Below are 19,863 nucleotides of genomic sequence, written 5' to 3'. Positions count from 1 at the left end.
AGACTCCAGAGTCCTTCTCTGAGAGTTCAACCCGGGGTTAATAATATACCAGCCATGTCGTGTGACATGATGCCAAGGTATTGTGTTCAGCCAACCGCATAACCTGACCCAATAGATCAATTTTATTGCCGATTTGCACCAAAGCATCCATAGCAAAGCTGGTCCTCATCAGAGAAAGGAGAATAATGATCCGTTAGTTTACTGAGAGTGTTGTGTTGTGAAATCCACCATCCATCCACAATGTTTTGCTGTTTTTGCCCTACACTGGCGTCTTGAATCCCACAATTGCTCTAAGGATAATACATACATAATCCACTGACTCTGAGTTTGTATGCTTGTCTGAGCGGACCTACTCAACAAACAATCACTGTTTGACTGCCTGATGAAGAGTGATGGAATTGGATATACGTAGATTTATCCATGGATTTTATTGTAATTCTACTAACAGACTACTGAGACAGATCGACTTGCCTGGCTGAGGTTTTGTATTTTGTGTGACCTCTCTGTCTGTCTGTCCCTTCCTAGGGCCCACCAGGTTTACCGGGGCCCCCAGGACCCCCAGGGGGAAAGGTAGGGTCTTATTTATATACACATGCCATCTCTTCTATCCATTGTGTCTGAATCAATGGAAGTCAATACTCTTTGAAGATAAATTGCCAGTTTGAACTTGTGTCTTTTCCTCACTGCTCCAGGGAGAGCTAGGCTTGCCTGGGACATCTGGACTAGATGGGGAGAAGGTATAGACACTCTAATGTCCCTTTGACAGTTTTTTTTATAACCCACGTAAAATCACTGTATCACTCCAATGTTTAGAAATGTTGCACGTGATATATTTAATTCACCTATTATCTGGAATGATAATGAACATGATTAATCAGTTGTCCTGAATTTCTCACCTCTCACCTTTGACCTCTAACCTTCTCTCCTCTTACGGTCCGAAGGGAGATATGGGGGAGACGGGGTCGATCGGAGAGAAAGGAGAGAAAGGAGAGATGGGTCTCTCTGGGCCAGGGGTAAGTAAATAGACGGGAATCCAAAGTAATAACCCCTTTCATTAGAGGTGTATACATATTGTTGAGTAGCCTACTGTAAAGAGATTTAAATCCCCCTCTCTGTCTGTCTCAGGGGATGGATGGACAGAAGGGGGACAAGGGAGACTCCAGGCTGGAAGATAACCTGGTAAGTAAAGCACACTGGTGTATACGGTATTCACACACTCAAGAGTTGTTTTTGAATCTGTATCATATTGGCATTGAACACTGCTTCATGTGGAGCATACCTTGGCAGACAGTTGAATTACATATTGTCTGTGTCTCAAAGGACACCATTTGAGATACAACCATGGATATGTTCATCATCTTTAATGTGTTTGTTGTTCTGTTATTCAGGTTCAGATGATTTCTCAGCCGGGCCCTCCCGGCCCCCCAGGACCCCCTGGACCTACAGGGTACATGGTGAGTGTCACTATACGAGAGTGTCTGTGTGTCACCTAAAGAGTTTCACCCCTCTGTTCCCCAATATGATGTGGCTGAATCATTTCAGATACATAAGACTGACATGAAATGATATCTTTGTGTGTTCCAGGGTCATCATGGAACGCCTGGCCCTAAGGTAAGACAATAAGGCCATAGAGGTACAGTAATGTCTGTCATCACATTGTATTTGTCACATGCTTCGTAAACAACAGGTGTAGACTAACAGTGGAATGCTTACAGTGCCTTGCAAAAGTATTCATCCCCCTTGGCATTTTTCCTATTTTGTTGCATTACAACCTGTAATTTAAATGGATTTTTATTGTATGGACATTGTATGTAATGGACATACAAATAAAATCAAAATTGGTGAAGTGAAATTTAAAAAATAACTTGTTTCAAAAAATTATAAAAAATTAAAAGCATAAAAGTGGTGTGTGCATATGTATTCACCCCCTTTGTTATGAAGCCTCTAAATAAGATCTGGTGCAACCAATTACCTTCAAAAGTTAAATGAAGTCCACCTGTGTGTAATCTAAGTGTCACATGATCTGTCACATGATCTCAGTATACCTGTTCTGAAAGGCCCCAGAGTCTGCAACACCACTAAACGAGGGACACCACCATGCCATCAGCACCATGAAGACCAAGGAGCTCTCCAAACAGGTCAGGGACAAAGTTGTGGAGAAGTACAGATCAGGGTTGGGTTATAAAAAAAGATCAGAAACTTTGAACATCCAACGGAGCACCATTAAATCCATTATTAAAAAATGGAAAGAATATGGCACCACAACAAACCTGCCAAGAGAGGGCCGCCCACCAAAACTCACAGATGAGGCAAGGAGGGCATTAATCAGAGAGGCAACAAAGAGACCAAAGATAACCCTGAAGGAGCTGCAAAGATTGGAGTATCTGTTCATAGGACCACTTTAAGCCGTACACTCCACAGAGCTGGGCTTTATGGAAGAATGGCCCGAAAAAAGTAATTGCTTAAAGAAAGAAATAAGCACACACGTTTGGTGTTCGCCAAAAGGAATGTGGGAGACTCCCCAAACATATGGAAGAATGTACTCTGGTCAGATGAGACTAAAATTAACTTTTTGGCCATCAAGGAAAATGCTATGTCTGGCGCAAACCAAACACCTCTCATCACCCAGAGAACACCATCCCCACTATGAAGCGTGGTGGTGGCAGCATCATGCTGTGGGGATGTTTTTCATCGGCAGGGACTGGGAAACTGGCTAGAATTTAAGAAATTGTGGATGGCGCTGAATACAGGGAAATTCTTGAGAGAAACCTGTTTCAGTCTTCCAGAGATTTGGGACTGGGACAGAGGTTACCCTTCCAGCAGGACAATGACCCTAAGCATACTGCTAAAGCAACACTCGAGGGGTTTAAGGGGAAACGTTTACATTTCCATTTCCAATCCAATTGAGAATCTGTGGTATGATTTAAAGATTGCTGTACACCAGCGGAACCCATCCAACTTGAAGGAGCTGGAGCAGTTTTGCCTTGAAGAATGGAAAAAAATCCCAGTGGCTAGATGTGCCAAGCTTGCAGAGACATGCAGCTGTAATTGCTGTAAAATGTGTCTCTACAAAGTATTGACTTTGGGGGGGTGAATAGTTATGCACGCTCAAGTTTTCTGTTTTTTGTCTTATTGCTTGTTTGTTTCACAAAAAAAAAATATTTTGCATCTTCAAAGTGGTAGGCATATTGTGTAAATCAAATTAAACAAATCCCCCAAAAATCTATTTTAATTCCAGGTTGTAAGGCAACAAAATAGTAAAAATGCCAAGGGGGGTGAATACTTTCACAAGCCACTGTACTTACGGACCTTTCCCAACAATGCAGAGAGAAAATAATTGAAACAAACGAGACAAACAATGAGTAATGATAACTTGGCTATACCGAGTCTATGTGCAGGGGTACAAGGTAATTGAGGTTGATATGGACATATAGGTAGAGATAAAATGACTAGGCAACAAGATAGATCATCTGTACGTGCTCTTGAGTGTTGTAGAGTGTACTGAGTATAATGTGTTCCCCTGCAGGGAGAGCCTGGAGACAAAGCTAAAGGGGAGAAGGGAGACATTGGACCTGCTGGACTGAGGGTGAGTGATACTGTAGATTCATAGATTATGAGCTGCAGCTGCTGATGATGGTGATGATGATGGTGATGATATCTAACGTGTCTGTCCTCCCCAGGGTATTGATGGCCCTCAGGGTCCCCCCGGCTCCACAGGATTGGTGGGTCTCCCAGGCACCAAAGGAGAGAAGGTGGGTGACGCCCTCATTATCAAATAACCTTAGCATATTAGGCTTACGATCATTGCATGTCATGGTTTTTCATGGTCTTGGTCATGGTGGTACTGATGCGTTCAATGATTTGTGTGTTGACAGGGCAAGTTTGGGGAGCCTGGAATGGATGTAAGTATGAAATAGTGTTTTTGAACTTTGACCTACCAGACTGTGTGACTGGGGAATTCACTGCAGCCCACACTAACTTGTTCCTCCCTCTACAGGGTTTCCCAGGCCTGATTGGAGAGAAGGGAGACCGGGGAGACAGAGGAGACAAGGTGGGAGGAGCATGTTCTTCCCTTCTCTAGGTCACAGTTCTGCTATTATGCATACACATCACAATCAGTGTTGCTGCACCTGTATGCTTACCTGCCATCATTGAAGCAGGTCTTGTCAATTTAAAGTTGGTGGGTTAGCCAGTACATGTTCGAAATCCCGTTTTCCCTCATCAGTATTTGAAGTCTCTGTGATGTGACAACCACTATGCTAGTCTACATCATTCACCCTCCCAATCTGGGGTCAAAGTCCCAAAGTACCAATAAACAACCATTTGCCTTTGTAAGCTATGCCTTTAACGCAAGTAATAAAGATAAATGAAGAAAATATGAGTGTCTAAGGTTAGCAAATTACTAATCTCATGAACTTTGTTTCTAAGGCTACATATATTTATATGAGCTAGTTTGAACCTTTTTCGCGAGGGTAGCTCTTATAAAACTAGGGTTGCAAAGGGAGGGTATATTACTGTAGTTTACCAGTAAACAACCAGAATTTCGGTATCTTTCAAATACTTTATGTAATCTATCACAAGACATCTAATGGCCCTTTTGGGTACTTCAGATTATCAGAGGAGTCTCTAATTACTCTGGCCCTCTTTCTGGCCTCATCACATGTAAAAATATATGAAATATGAATTGATTTTAAATAGAAAATGAGAAATCTGCTAAACATTATGCTAAATACAAACCGTCAATTTAGGGTGTGTCCGTACATTCAATCTGGAGTGTTCAGAGTGCCCTTAGAGTGCTCTCGGAGTGTTCCGAGCGCACTCTGGCTGAGGAGTAGGGTTGATCCGAGCGTTCTGACCTCACAACGGCAGTCAAGCACCTAATCGAACTGGCTAACATTGGCTAGCTGGCTTGCTACTTCCAGACACAAATGAGAGAACACCTCACTGACCATTTTTCTCACCATAGCAGAGCTGGTTAGGATGTTTTCATGTCATCCAGAGCATTGGTGTCTGTAACTGTGCTGCTGGCAACGTTTACTGACGCTGGCCATACAGGTGTTGAGCATTCAGCGTTTGTAAATTCATCAGTTATTCTGCGCTCTGGCATACTCAGACGACAGCGCCCTGAAATTGGAGTTAATAGCCAGAGTGAATTTATGAACGCGCCCTTAGTGAATACCTTTGGTGATCATATGAGAGTTTCAGCATGAAATATCCTTTATATATATTTTTTAACACTTGTTTATTTTACTATGTCAATATGTATTTGTTGTCTATGTTTTGGCGTCAAACTGGCGGCAGTTGGGGAAAAAAGATAATAGTCGGATGATTTGGGGAGGTAATTGAAACAATGCAATTGATTAGATGCTTTTTCATGAATTAGGTTATTTTCTTTTGAACCAATTGTTCTTTCTATTAGAAACTGGTTTAGCTCAGCTACAGCATGGTGCTCTGTTCTACATGCCACTTCTGCATAGCTATCTTGCTGGACTGTTGGTCTCTTCTGATTCAGGTGTTGTGCTGTTAGCATGGGGGGGAGTGGGGTGAGGGGGTGCTGTCCACTCTGCAAGGGGCCCGATGGTGCTGGGTGGTGTTGGACACTCTGGATGGGGCCCGATGGTGTAGACAAAAGATTGAAGTGCTTTTGAACAGGCAGTAGGTGCCAGGCGCACCGGTTTGAGTGTGTCAAGAACTGCAACGCTGCTGGGGTTTATACGCTCAACATTTTCCAGTGTATCAAGAATGGTCCACCACCCAAAAGACATCCAGCCAACTTGACACAACTGTGGGAAGCATTGGAGTCAACATGGGCCAGTATCCCTGTGGAATGCTTATGACACCTTGTAGAGTCCATGCAGCATTAAGTTGTTCCTCATTACACATCAATTGTTTTTCACATCTTCGACATAGGAATCATTGCAAAACCTCTTGCATGATTGCTTATACACAATTTTAGGTCCAGTCTTTGGAACTTCGTTTTTTCTAGATATGCCTATTATATTATGATCAATACATCCAATGGGTGTGGATACTGCTTTAGAGTAGATTTCTGCCACATTAGTAAAGATGTGATCAATACTCGTGGATGATTTAGTTCCTGTTCTATTTGTAAATACGCTGGTAGGTTGACTGATAACCTGACCCAGATTGCAGGCATTGGTTACAGCTTGAAACTTATTTTGAGTGGACAGCTTGATGACAACCAGTCAACATTTAGGTCACCCAGAAAATATACCTCTCTGTTAATATCACATACATTATTGAGCATTTCACGCGTATAGTCCAAAATACTGACTTTTTCGCACTCGGTGGTCTATAGAATCTTCCCACAAGAATAGATTTTAAGTGAGGCAGATGAACCTGTAGACATATTACTTCTACATCATCTGACTTGAGATCCTCTCTCAGCCTAACAGGAATATGACTCTGGACATACATACAAACACCTCCTCCATTTGCATTTCTATCTTTCCAATATATTCTATAACCATGTATAGCTACTACTGCATCGTCTAAGTAATTATCTAAGTGTGTTTCAGAGATGGGCAGAATATGTATGTTTTCTGATGTTAGTAAGTTATCAATTTTATGAACCTTGTTTCTCAGGCTATATATGTTAATATGGCAATTTCTTTGTCCTTTTCTGGGTTGCTATTTTTAGTGATATTCTGAGAGCCTGATCCGAGGTAGACATGTCAGAGTAGTGTTGGGTTAGGTACTCTGAAAATGTAGTTTATCAAGCCACCAACTACTTCACACTGGAAGAAGTTGAGCTACAGTAAAGCTACCCTTAAGGTAAATATAGTTGGTTAGCTGAAGTTACTTTGAAAAAGTAGTTCACTACATTAAATCTACCTCGTGAAAAATTATCATATCTAAATCTGAAATGTCATATAATACAAATGTTGTGGGGTTTTTGCGAGAAAAGCCTATATTTTTGGTTGAAAATATAGTGTTTAGTTCCCTTCACCATTGCAGGCAAAAAAAAATATTGACTACTTAAAAGACTACAAAGATTATAATTTAGTTCAACTTCAACCAAGGTACTGCAACATGTCAATGAATTACTAGTTGAATTGTATTTAGTGGAACTACACCCCAACACTGCATGTCTGACCTCTCTCTCTCTCTCTCTCTCTCTCTCTCTCTCTCTCTCTCTCTCTCTCTCTCTCTCTCTCTCTCTCACTCTCTCACTCTCTCGCTCTCTCACTCTCTCGCGCTCTCTCTCTCTCTCTCTCTCTCTCTCTCTCTCCAGGGTGACCGGGGGACGGTGGGGAAGAGAGGTCTGAAGGGCGGTAAGGGGGAGCAGGGTCCTCCTGGACTGGACCAGCCCTGTCCTGTGGTATGTCACACTCAACCGTGACCTTTCATCCATGAGCCTATGGACATTTAGCTCCTTTGACCCAGACTTGATCAAATATGCAACAACTTTATGTAATTACAATTGTAGATACTTGACTATTTACTTTTTTCATTTCCATCTCTATTTCTATGATTTCTTACTACAGTGTCTCCAGAAAGGATTCACACCCCTTGACCTTTTCCACATTTTGTTGTGTTACAGCCGGAATTTAAAAAGCATTATTAAATAGCGATTTTTTTCCCCCACTGGCCTACAGTACACACAATACCACAAAATGTCAAAGTGGAACGTTACGTTTTTTGACATTTTTACAAATGAATCAAAAATGAAAAGCTGAAATGTCTTGAGTCAATAAGTATTCAACCCCTTTGTTATGGCAAGCCGAAATAAGTTCAGGGGTAAACATGTGCTAAACAAATCACACTCAAGTCACACTCTGTGTGCAACAATAGTGTTTAACGTGATTTTTGAACGACTACCTCATCTCTGAACCCAACACATACAATTATCTGTAAGGTCCGTCAGTCGAGCAGTGAATTTCAAACACAGATTCAAACACAAAACCAGGGAGGTTTTCCAATGACTCACAAAAAAAGGAACCTATTGCTAGATGGGTAAAGAAAGAAATTAATTACACTTTGGATGGTGTATCAATACACCCAGTCACTACAAAGACACAGCTGTCCTTCTTTACTCAGTTGTCGTAGAGAGGAAGGAACCGCTCAGGGATTTCAACATAGGCCAATGAAACAGTTACAGAGTTTAATGGCTGTGATAAGAGAAAACTGAGGATGGATCAACAATATTGTAGTTACTCCACAATACTAACCTAATTGGCCGAGTGAAAAGAAGGAAGCAAATCCAATACAACACATTACTGAGTACCACTCTCCATGTTTTCAAGCATAGTGGTTGCTGCATCATGTTATGGGTATGCTTGAAATTGTTAAGGACTGGGGAGTTTTTAGGATAAAAAATAAAGGGAATGGAGCTAAGAACAGGCAAAATCCTAGAGGATTGGCGAACAGTTGCAATGTAGTCCGCTACTCGTGTGTTTTCCACCAGACACTGGGAGATCATTTCAACTTTCAGCAGGACAATAACCTAAAACACAATGCCAAATCTACGCTGGAGTTTTCTTACAAGGAAGACGGTGAATGTTCATGAGTGGCTCGAGTTACAGTTTTGAATTAAAACTACTTGAAAATCTATCGCAAAACCTGAAAATGGTTGTCTAGAAATGATCAACAACCGATTTGAATGAGCTTGAAGAATTTTGAAAAGAATAATGGGCAAATGTTGCACAATCCAGAGGTAGAAAGCTCTTACAGACTTACCCAGAAATACTCACAGATGTACTCACTGCCAAAGGTGCTTCCACAAAGTATTGACTCATGGTTGTGAATACTTGTGAAAATTAGATATTTATGTATTACATTTTTATCTTTGTTGCAGAAATGTATAAAAATATGTTTTCACTTTGTCATTATCGTGTAGTGTGTGTATATATATTTTTAATCCATTTTGAATTCAGGCTGTAATACAACAAAATGTGGAATAAGTCAAGGGGTTTGACTACTTTCTGAAGGCACTGTATATGCTATTCTGTGTCTATGGGGGTAATGTACGTTCAGAGTGTGTGTAACACTAGGTTGGCTCTTGCTGACAGGGTTCTAGTGGGACTAAAGGACTTTCTGACGAGGAGGTACAGTCCGCTCCTCCCCCTCTTCCTCCTTCTGGCCTCGAGGCCTCCTGTCCTTTGGTACAGTATCTCTACCTGTTTCCACCTTTCCACCTCTTTCCTGCATTGTGTGTCTGCCTTTTTCCCTTTTCTATCACATGCACTATTTCCCTTTGTCCGCTGTCCTATTCCATTGTGTGTTTGCTATTTGAATTCTGTATTTTTTTTTTTACATCAGTAGGCAGGATGGTCACAGGAATCCATAGATCAGTATAATTCCAGCTCCATATTGTTGTTTTTTCTTATAAAGATTGTGCTGAGTTGTGTTGTCGTCTTGGTGTGGTTGTTGGTTGTTAATGTGCTGACTTGCATGTGGGATGGTATTGTGCTTTTAGAAGCTATTAAAACGATGTATGCTGATGATTGCACACTCTACACATCAGCACCTACAGCCAGTGAGCTCACTGAGACTCTTGGCAAGGGGTTACAGTCAGTGTTCGAATGGGTAACGACCAATAAAACGGGTCTTAAATACATCTAAAAACCAAAAGCATTGTATTTGGTTCAAAGCATTCTCTTAGACCTAAACCTCAACTGGAGCGGTCCGTAAAGGGTGTGACCGTTGAAAGAAGTTGAAAAAGTTGAACTTCAAGGAGTAACATTGGATAGCCAGCTATCATGGTCAAGACATATTGACAAAGTTATTGCGAAGATGGGGTGAGGTATGTCTGTTTTTTTTACACAAACACCACCTGTACTAGTTGTTGAGGCTCTGATTTCTCCCATCTTGATTATTGTCCAGTAATATGGTCAAGTGCAGCAAGGAAAGACCTAGCGAAGTTGCAGCTGCCTCAAAATAAAGCAGCATGCCTCGGCCTTAACTGCACACATAGATCTAACAATAACAACATGCGTGATAGTCTTTCATGGCTGACGGTTTAGGAGAAATGGACTACCTTTCTTCTAGTCTTTTTAAGAGACATGTGTGTGTTGAAAATGCCGAACTACTTGTATAACCTATTTGCATACACCTCAAACAGACATACATACCTCACCAGACACACCACTATGGGTTTCTTCACTGTACCCAAACCGTAAACAGATTTAATGTGTCACTCAGTTATCTATAGCCATGTCATCGTGGAATGCTCTGCCATAAGAGGCAAAAAGCAAGTTTAGCTTTAAAGAACAGATTTTAAAAATATTGTATCACAGCAGCTCTCGTTCTTTCTAAATATCTAATTGAACTGTATATATGAATATGGTCCCGTGTGGCTCAGTTGGTAGAGCATGGCGCTTGCAACGCCAGGGTTGTGGGTTCAATTCCCACGGGGGGACCAGGGTTCAATTCCCATGGGGGGGACCAGGATGAATATGTATGAACTTTCCAATTTGTAAGTCGCTCTGGATAAGAGCGTCTGCTAAATGACTTAAATGTAAATGTAAATATGTACAGTACGAACCGTGTGTAAATACTATTTTTGTTGTTTCTTGGTGTCTTTCCACGATTTAACTCTTATTTCATTATATGTGTTATTATTATTATTATTATTTGCTGCTATGCTGTATATATACCGTGTATATACAGTGTATATTGAATTTAATGTCCTTGGTTATAACTGTTCTGTACTTTGTCATGTTATTTGTATGTTTTATGTGGACCCCAGGAAGAGTAGCTGCTGCATGTGCAGTAGTTAATGGGGATCCTAATAAACTCAACTAAAATGTAGCGTTTTCCCCCTACATTACGTGAAACTGCCCCACTGACCACCCCTCTCTCTTGTTCTCTTATCCCCAGGGACAGGATGGACTGCCCATACCAGGATGTTGGCACAAGGTGAGTGGGGGTAGATTCTAACACCCAGGGTTGCTTAATACCTGCCTGAGTTATATGTAGTACATTCATTCACAACCACATGCAATGTGATGCGGGTACATTCTCTATCGAACCAGAGCTTCAAGATAATAAACAATGAACAACAAGGAACAACGCAATGTTCATTGCCCAACTTAGATTATTTTTACTGTTCCAATAAGCATGTATTAAACCCAATGTATAAATGTTATTGGGGTGTGAGTATGATTATAATATGTATGTTATATAATCATCATCTTATGAGTGTGATTATAAGATGACGAATGAAGCATGTATTATAGAGCTGTAGTGATTTGCTAACATTAGTGTTGTTCTTGACCTGTGACCCCCCCTAATCCCTACTCTCCTTCTCTTGCAGTGATGACTAACATCAAGCATGGCCACTGTACATATTGATATGGTATATATTGCAACTGAATACTACATCGCATTTATGTTCTTTTTTGCCTTTTTATGGAAACGTTTTATATAATATATAGAGATTTTTTTGTTTGTTATTTTGAGTCAACAATATTAACCAGACCGCATATATCGATCGATACAGATATTTTTTGTAAACATAGACTCTGGATATAAAGTAAAATGGAGTCAATGAGACACAGACATCTTTGAGAAACATCAAGACAGAGAAATAAAGCAGCAAACAGACTCCAAACCTAACGGACATACAGACACATGCTGGAAAGTGGATGGATAGGGAGAGTGGTCTTACTAATGGAGTCTCGTCTGCCATATTGCTGCCTGGTCATTAATTTTGCATGGGAGTGTGTGCTCGCGCCGCCCTGCTCAACCCCACGGATGGACAGACCTCCTGGTGTGGTAAATGGAGGAGTGTTGGTCAGTGCTCTTCTCCTCTCTCTGTTTTTTAAAGGAGGAGAAGGAGGAGGAGAGGAGGAGACAGAAGCTCAAACGCAAGCGTCTCGCTCTCTCTCAACCCAGAGGGGAGAGCAGGCCTGGAGGACAGAGGACAGACAGTCATGGGAGCAAAGAGGACAGACAACCTCTATTGAGAGAGTCATAAAACAGTTCCGTGCAATTCAGTTCATTGAAGAATACTGAGATCCTGCATTATGGAAAAATACCACTAGAGGGCGACACAGAACACTTCATTTACACTTTCACCTGAAGAGGAATCTCACCCATTGGCTGTTGTAGTTTTTTACCACACTCACAGTTGGTTCTGGGCTACAGAGGCAAGGATTTACCTATGATTACACAATAATAATAATAATAATAATAATAATATATGATGTCTGTGGATTCACCCGACGGATATGATGAAAGTGTTTTTATGATATGGAATATGACAATTTAATTTGTTGCTCTTCTTTACTTTAGTGTTTCCATTTAATAAAGTGCATGATCAACAAGTCACATCATTATATATAGTAGCTTCCCCCATACCAGCACACAAAGGCAATAAGTTACTGAGGTATTTACTTTGCAAAGAACAATCTCTAACAGTCTTTCCATGTAAAATGCCACAAGGCATTGTTTCTTTACGCAGATGTTGTTTTTTTTTGTGAGTGGGTGACACTACTGGGAGTGATGACAAGTGTGATGTTTTATTTGATTTTATCTAGTTCAGTTACCTTTGCATTCCTGTGCATGGACGTGTTTGTATAATATACAGATGCATACTAAGTTCATTGTGTTAAATTCAAAGTCAGAACTGAAGGAGCCATTTGCAGTATTAACAAATATGGAGTAATCCATCAATGAAGTTGAATATGAAGTTCATTTGAATATTAAGTCACTTTGTGATTTGTATTTGGCATTCATCAGATGCCAATGAGAAATATCACATCAGTATTTTCTGACAGTGTTGACAGTACAGTGTTGAAGACGTATATTTAAGTATTATCACTTAACCTTAGCTAAAGAGACATTTAGATGAAATACTGTTTTCTCAACAACAGTATGAATTCTTGCTGCTGACTTAAAATTGTATTGTTTGTTTTTCTTAACCAACGAGTTTAGTCATATAAGACAAGAGTTCACAGACTGAAGTACAATAATGTAACCAAAGTCATTGATTTAATAATAGTTTTACTCATTGATCCACATTGACACACCATGACAAAAAGGTCATCATTGACGGTTGGTTTAACTATACCTACTTGTTTGTTTTTTTATACATTATCACATCATGAATTACATTTTTTCATTTTTTCTGATTTACATGTTTCTTTTCTGACTTTATGGATTGTCTTTTGGAGATGTATCTTCTTGGTGCTCGATCACTCTTTCTGACTTTATGAATTCTCTTTTGGAAATCTATCTACTTGGTGCTCGATCACTCTGCGTTTCTGTTTTTCTCAAGTCTTCCTGTATGGTCCACACACACACACACACGCACGCACGCACGCACGCACGCACGCACGCACGCACGCACACACACACACACACACACACACACACACACACACACACACACACACACACACACACACACACACACACACACACACACACACACACACACACACACACACCTCAATTTCAATGTCAAGAGCACATGGCAGATAAAAGTAACTTGTCTTGTGGGTTTCACTATAGCACATTTATGCTATTATTAAGATAAGATAATAAACAACTAGTTCATTATATTGTACTTTATTAATGTACCATTTTCAGTATTTTAATTCACAAAGTGTTATATTTGAAACTGGGATGTAGTGCACAATCATATTTGTTGTTTCCTTCAACCCTCTCATTTAAAGGCCCAGTGCAGTCACTGTGAAAGTGTGAACACATTTTATCAGTGTTATTTCCTAATAGTTCCTGATTGAAAATACAATCTACACAGGACCTTTCTATTCAGTAGGTTTTCATGGGCGGGAGGTTGGTAAATTGGTTAATAGACCAATACAAAGTAGACTTTAAACCTCTCCCCATTTTAATTAAAATATATTACAGTAAGGTAATTAATTGTTACCAAGAAATGATTTGATATTGATTAAAAAAACATCTGCATTGGGCCTTTGATGTTGGATATATGCAGCAATGTGTGTGGTACACTACCTTAACAAACTGGTGTTTCTCTGCAATATTACAGGTTTATTTCTTTGGCAGATATCCTCAGTTTCTCATTTAATTAAGGAATAATTGCCATCCATTGGTGACACAATGTCTCAGTACAGTTTAGCGTGTTTTATAACAAAAATATTACAGTATTAGGTCGATTTTATGAGTTTGTTTATTTGGTTGTGTATTTGGTTGTAAAATAATTAAGCTATTTTTGTAACTGCTATCTTTATCTTTGTATTATGTCAAATCTGGTCAACTCAACATGTAGACTGAAATAAACTCCATAAAATATACTGTTACCTTCTTGAACCTCTTCCGGTCATTTGTTCTTAACAATCCTCACTCATATTTCAAAAATTGTAGGAAAAATAAAGTTATATAATTAGGAAAATGTATTTTGCATTAGGAATAGTAGGCCTACTGCATTATTCAGAGCAAAGAACCATAATGTATTCTGACAGCAATCATTAGGCCAGGGGTTACAATCTTGTTCTGCTTGCAAACCCAAATTGACCAAAGAAAAATATAGGGGATCCCACGCGAAATGTTTTCTTGCCTTTTTGTTTAATAAGATTACAGACTTTCTCAAGGAACACCACTTCAATATAAGGGACCCCAAGTTTGAGAACCTCTGCATTAGGCCTACTAATATTTCCAGCATGTATTGGAATAAAATACCTTCTGTGGCCTATTTCATGGCACACCTTTACAGCACTTACATTTATGTAACTGTAATACAATTTTGGGATACATTTTTGGGGAATACCACCATCCATAACATGATTGCTACAATTATAACTTTGCAAATGTCTCTTTAATCTTTCTAAGAATATTATTCTGTTTGACATGGAAGAAGAGTAAAATCCAGGTAAAAATAATAATAAAACACACGGGCATGAAAGGGTTAAAACTGTCTTCCCAGTGTACTCCGCGCGCGATCGACCCCTCAAAGGTTCTGCATCCGGGTCTGAACTTCCTTTTTCTCTGTGCCTAAATGTGAGAGGACCTAGGGAAACCTAGCCCTCAAACTAATCTATATCCATCCTTGAAAAAGGCACACTAAAACTTCGCCGAAATGACTGAGCAGATGACAGTAAGGGGCACCCTGAAGGGGCACAATGGTTGGGTCACCCAGATCGCGACTACCCCTCAGTTTCCCGATATGATTCTGTCTGCATCCCGAGGTAAGCGCTTCTCAGCCCGCTACGATGGTCGGCGATATGGCTAACCCCGAGCATGTTACCTTGCTAAATTGATGTGTAGCCGCGACTGCTTAAACAACGTAAATCATGAAAGTGAGCTCAATCAATGTAGGGGGAGAGTCTTGCGTCAAACGCAATGTCTAGTGGAAAAACTACTCTACAAGTAAGTTATGTCTGATTGCTAGCCCTTGAGATCAAACGTCGCCTGCTGTGCCGACACCACATCCACGTGCACCGCCAAGTGGACAAAATGTCCAGTAGGCTAGCAATGAAAAATGCATTTCTAGACCTGACAATTGAATTGGAACTACCATAACAGTCTATTCTAAGTTTGTTTCGAGGAAGGTATGATTTTACTTGTCTGTCGGTAATTGTTGACGGCAACATACCGGTAGTTGGCTGGCTAGCTAGCTTCCCATACTTAACGCGTCGATAGTTGGACAGCTTACATGGCAATGCATTTTTTGCTTCTGTCAACCGACCGTGTTACATTAGTTAGCTAGGCCTACCTATGGTTGTTCAACTGCAATCTCTACCATTCCATAATGCTTTTTTTATTTTTGATTTAAATGTATAATCACCATTTCTCTTACAGATAAGTCTATCATTATGTGGAAGCTGACTCGTGACGAGACCAACTATGGCATCCCCCAGCGTGCCCTGAAGGGACACTCTCACTTTGTGAGTGATGTGGTCATCTCCTCAGATGGACAGTTTGCCCTGTCCGGGTCCTGGGATGGGACGCTCCGCCTTTGGGATCTCACCACGTAAGTCTAGGGTCGTGGGGTGATGGTTTAGTACCATACAGAGGTCTAAATTATGTGCAGACATCTGTACATCTAATTCTGGTCTGAACTGAAGACTAGGATTAGTTGGCTCATTTTGTCCTGGGTGGTTCATTGCTGAGCTGGAACAAAAGCCTACAGACATTCTAGGACAATAGTTATCTGCCTCTGCCAACCTGTTTACACCCCTCCAGTCATATCAGGTCAGTGAGGATGAGGTTATCAATCCAACCATTTGGGTAAAGGGGTTTCACCCCTGGTGCATACGCCCAGGGAGGAAATGTTGGTGGTTTCATATCATGCTGCAGACATGAGATGCAGTCAAAATGCTGGTTCTAAAGTGATGAAACTTCCAATGCCGTCTGTATCCTTGTGATGATAAAGAGGCTGTTTCTGATTGCAACCTGCGCTTACCTGTGAAAGATGAGAGGTGGATATCAGAATCATGTGCTGCCTTGGTTTCAATGTTGACTTGAACACGGCAATTACAACGGTTATTAGTCATCTGTAGTATGAAGATTTACACATGGACTCAACGGTTCTCTTCCTCTCCAGTGGCACCACCACCCGTCGCTTTGTGGGCCACACCAAGGACGTCCTGAGTGTGGCTTTCTCTGCCGACAACCGGCAGATCGTGTCTGGCTCTCGGGACAAGACCATCAAGCTGTGGAACACCCTGGGAGTCTGCAAGTACACCATCCAGGATGAGAGCCACTCTGAGTGGGTGTCCTGCGTGCGCTTTTCGCCCAACAGCAGCAACCCCATCATTGTCTCCTGTGGTTGGGACAAGATGGTCAAGGTACGGACAACGCTGCATACAGCACAAGTGACTCACTAGGACAGTTGGCTGCGTAGATTATTAAACGAAGCAGAAGTCTTGATACTTTTTAAAGGGTTTGGTTACTGTAGATGTAATAAATCAAGCTCTCTGTTTAAGTGTTTTCCTGCTTTGCCCTGTGATTACAATGTGACATAATCACCCTGAGCCTTGGCTCTGACGACAAGTCCTGCAATGATGATGGGCACAGGAACCAGGCTGCAAATGTGTTCGACATTGCACGCTTGAAATGGTTCACCTCCAGCGGGTATTTTTCTTATCAGTGTACCCTGACACATGGCCTTCCCCACTGTTCTGTTTCTAGGTGTGGAACCTGGCCAACTGCAAGCTGAAGACTAACCACATTGGCCACACTGGCTACCTGAATACAGTGACCGTCTCTCCTGATGGCTCTCTCTGCGCTTCTGGTGGAAAGGTATGATGAAAGCACCCTGCTAATATTTGCTATTACATTATAGATTTAAGGTTGTCACTGTTCACCTGCAGTTTCTGCCTTAATCTGATCTGGTCAAATTCAATAAAGGTCTGTGGTTGATGTAGTAACTTGGTGATAGTTCTTGGCGTTAAATATGGTGTTGCAAAGTTATGATGGAAATTCTAATGCCGTCTGTTTCACTATGATGATAAAGAGGCTGTTTCTGAACGCAACCGGCACTTTTGAAAAGTAATTTAGTGTACTCAAACCTGCCTACTGAGATTTGCCATTTAGGGTTGTTGATGGTTTGTATCCCCAGTGAATGGCCATGGACTACACTTAATTGCATGCCCAAGTTGCCCTACAAAGCAAGAATGTGCATTTGCATTGTCCATTGGCTGACATTTGACCCCGAATCCCATTCTCTCCTTCCATAGGACGGTCAGGCCATGCTGTGGGACCTGAACGAGGGCAAGCACCTGTACACCCTAGACAGTGGTGACAACATAAACGCCCTCTGCTTCAGCCCCAACCGCTACTGGCTCTGTGCTGCCACCGGCCCCAGCATCAAGATCTGGGTAAGACTCCTACTCTCAGAATACATCAGCACTGACTGCAGTTGGCTGGAAAGACGGTTTGGCGTTATAGTCTGTAATCTACATTAGTCAAGGAGCAATGATGGAAAATTCCAATGCCATCTTATTTCTATGATGATAAAGAGGCTGTTTCTGAGCTCTGCTAACTGCGTCCTTTTCTGAAGCCATCTGTTGGACCTGAGAATGTGCTTGCCATGTCCACATCAAAGCTATGCTCATAAGTCCCCTTCTCCTCCCTTCAGGATCTGGAGGGTAAGATCATTGTGGATGAGCTGAGACAGGAGGTTATCAGCACAAACAGTAAGGCCGAGCCCCCACAGTGCACCTCTCTGGCCTGGTCTGCCGATGGACAGGTACGTCCCACAGAGCTACGCTAGAACCCTGGGTTTACTTCTAGAACACGGTCGTGTTATTTCAGTCTGCTCTCAGAAAGTAGTGTCTGCTGGGTTGTTTTGCCTTGCCCTGTGATTACAAAGTGACATTTATTGCCTGAGCTTTGGCTCTGATGACAAGTCCTGCAATGATGATGGGTATAGGAACAAGAGTAGTACATATTCATGCAATGTCTAGCACTTGGAGTCAACCCTAGTGGGAGCATTATACTTTAATATATTGTCAATGGCTTCTTTTTTGGAACTTCTGGCCATTTTCTTATTCTTTCCTTCTCTTTTAACAGACCCTGTTTGCTGGCTACACGGATAACCTGATCAGAGTGTGGCAGGTTACCATCGGAACCCGATAAGGACCTTTTCACATTTGATGATGAATAAAAGACAGTTTTAAATGAAATTAGTTTGAGTGACTTTGAATATGTTTGCACGATGTGTGGCATAATTTTAATGCAGACATTTTGTTGACCTTTTATAATTGGGTTGTGATTCTGTGATTAATGGGTGCAACATATTTTCACATATTTGAGAAGATTTGTAATTGTCACAGTCAACGTGTTACTGGGCTTCTGCGTTTCTCCACTTGCGGTCAAGAGGTCTACATCTCTTGCCGTTGTCGGTATCCTAGCAACAATGCGAACATCGATGGGACTGAGCAAACCACTTCGAAAAGGTTTGTAAACTAGGAAGCTGACACTTTATTCAACTTGGGCAGCTTTACTATGGGCCAGCCTGTAATACGGTAAACGTTATCCCATTACCAATTTGAACATGTTGCAAATTTACGTCATATTCGCGTCATCAGATTGCCAGATTTTGCACTAGCGCCAATTTTAATCTGAACCAGGCGAGATTGAGGGGGAGTTTACACTACAAGAGCGAACGTTATGACAAACGCGTAAAAATCAGACGCCCGCTCCTCGGATTTACGTGGAGAGAACTCTTGGATTGCACAAACCTGACGCTATACACCACACTGAGATATCATTCTCAGCTCTGGGTTCACTGTTACAGGTTGGTGTACAACGTTTATTTAGACACGCAGCACAGCCGTTGAAAAACAAACATTCATGCTGCCCATAGCATCGCCACTAGCCAGTTTGTGACATCAGTGGCTGTCAATGTGTAAATACAAAGGGGGTGTTGCCAAAGTAGAGGCTACTGCTGAAAATTTATGAATGTCGTCTCTAGGCAATAAAACCGAACAATACCAGAGTAATGAACCAAAAGGAATTGATGGACATTGGCAAATTTGATTGGGTGATTGTGTGCGGTGCTTTGGTTTGATCCACAGACATGATCAGACAAACTCGACATCTGCCATGTACACTTCACATGAATCACTATGTGATCGTGTCTCTCTGTGCAATTGCTCTTTGACAAGAGTCCGGAGCAATGCAGTGACTATGTTGAGCAGTATGGAAAGCTGTTCTTCCCAAGCCTAACGGCCTTCATGAGCTCTGGATTTATCGCCCACTGGGAGACCTGTCCAACTGCACCAAGGCCAGGGAGACACCCAGAATGGTCAGTCAGAAGGTAGAGGATTGGGTTTCCAGCTGTCTTCTAACCTCTTCTCACCCCAAATGGAAGATATTCACTGGCTGTTTTTACTTGCGGTTCTCTAAGTGTGGTTTGGGATTTGTCTTTAGAAACCTTGACAGCTATCTGAATTTTTACTGATTTCACCC

At 41.4% G+C, this 19,863-nt stretch overlaps 2 protein-coding genes across 2 annotated transcripts in view; both read left to right on the top strand.

The window, feature by feature from the left end:
* The window catches only part of LOC129857898 (collagen alpha-1(XXIII) chain-like), a 211,474-nt gene extending 197,225 nt beyond the window's left edge, over positions 1-14,249 (top strand). The window contains exons 19-32 of the mRNA XM_055926579.1: positions 526-570; positions 693-737; positions 942-1,013; positions 1,126-1,179; positions 1,389-1,454; positions 1,585-1,611; positions 3,527-3,586; positions 3,681-3,752; positions 3,876-3,902; positions 3,998-4,051; positions 7,256-7,342; positions 9,033-9,125; positions 10,843-10,881; positions 11,792-14,249. Of these exons, the coding sequence (XP_055782554.1) occupies positions 526-570; positions 693-737; positions 942-1,013; positions 1,126-1,179; positions 1,389-1,454; positions 1,585-1,611; positions 3,527-3,586; positions 3,681-3,752; positions 3,876-3,902; positions 3,998-4,051; positions 7,256-7,342; positions 9,033-9,125; positions 10,843-10,881; positions 11,792-11,941 (891 nt within the window). The 3' untranslated portion in view covers positions 11,942-14,249. The remainder of the gene's footprint in view (positions 1-525; positions 571-692; positions 738-941; positions 1,014-1,125; positions 1,180-1,388; positions 1,455-1,584; positions 1,612-3,526; positions 3,587-3,680; positions 3,753-3,875; positions 3,903-3,997; positions 4,052-7,255; positions 7,343-9,032; positions 9,126-10,842; positions 10,882-11,791) is intronic.
* Positions 14,250-14,921: 672 nt separating this feature from the next.
* LOC129857897 (guanine nucleotide-binding protein subunit beta-2-like 1) lies at positions 14,922-18,575 on the top strand. Its single transcript, XM_055926578.1, has 7 exons — positions 14,922-15,134; positions 15,748-15,919; positions 16,493-16,736; positions 17,080-17,190; positions 17,628-17,768; positions 18,029-18,139; positions 18,463-18,575. Exons 1-7 carry the CDS (start codon positions 15,026-15,028, stop codon positions 18,526-18,528), a joined length of 954 nt encoding a protein of 317 aa, XP_055782553.1. The 5' UTR covers positions 14,922-15,025; the 3' UTR covers positions 18,529-18,575.
* The last annotated feature ends 1,288 nt before the right edge of the window (positions 18,576-19,863 follow it).

The sequence above is a fragment of the Salvelinus fontinalis genome, chromosome 6 (genome assembly GCF_029448725.1).
Source record: "Salvelinus fontinalis isolate EN_2023a chromosome 6, ASM2944872v1, whole genome shotgun sequence".
NCBI lineage: Eukaryota > Metazoa > Chordata > Actinopteri > Salmoniformes > Salmonidae > Salvelinus > Salvelinus fontinalis.
This window is presented reverse-complemented; position numbering and strand designations above follow the sequence as displayed.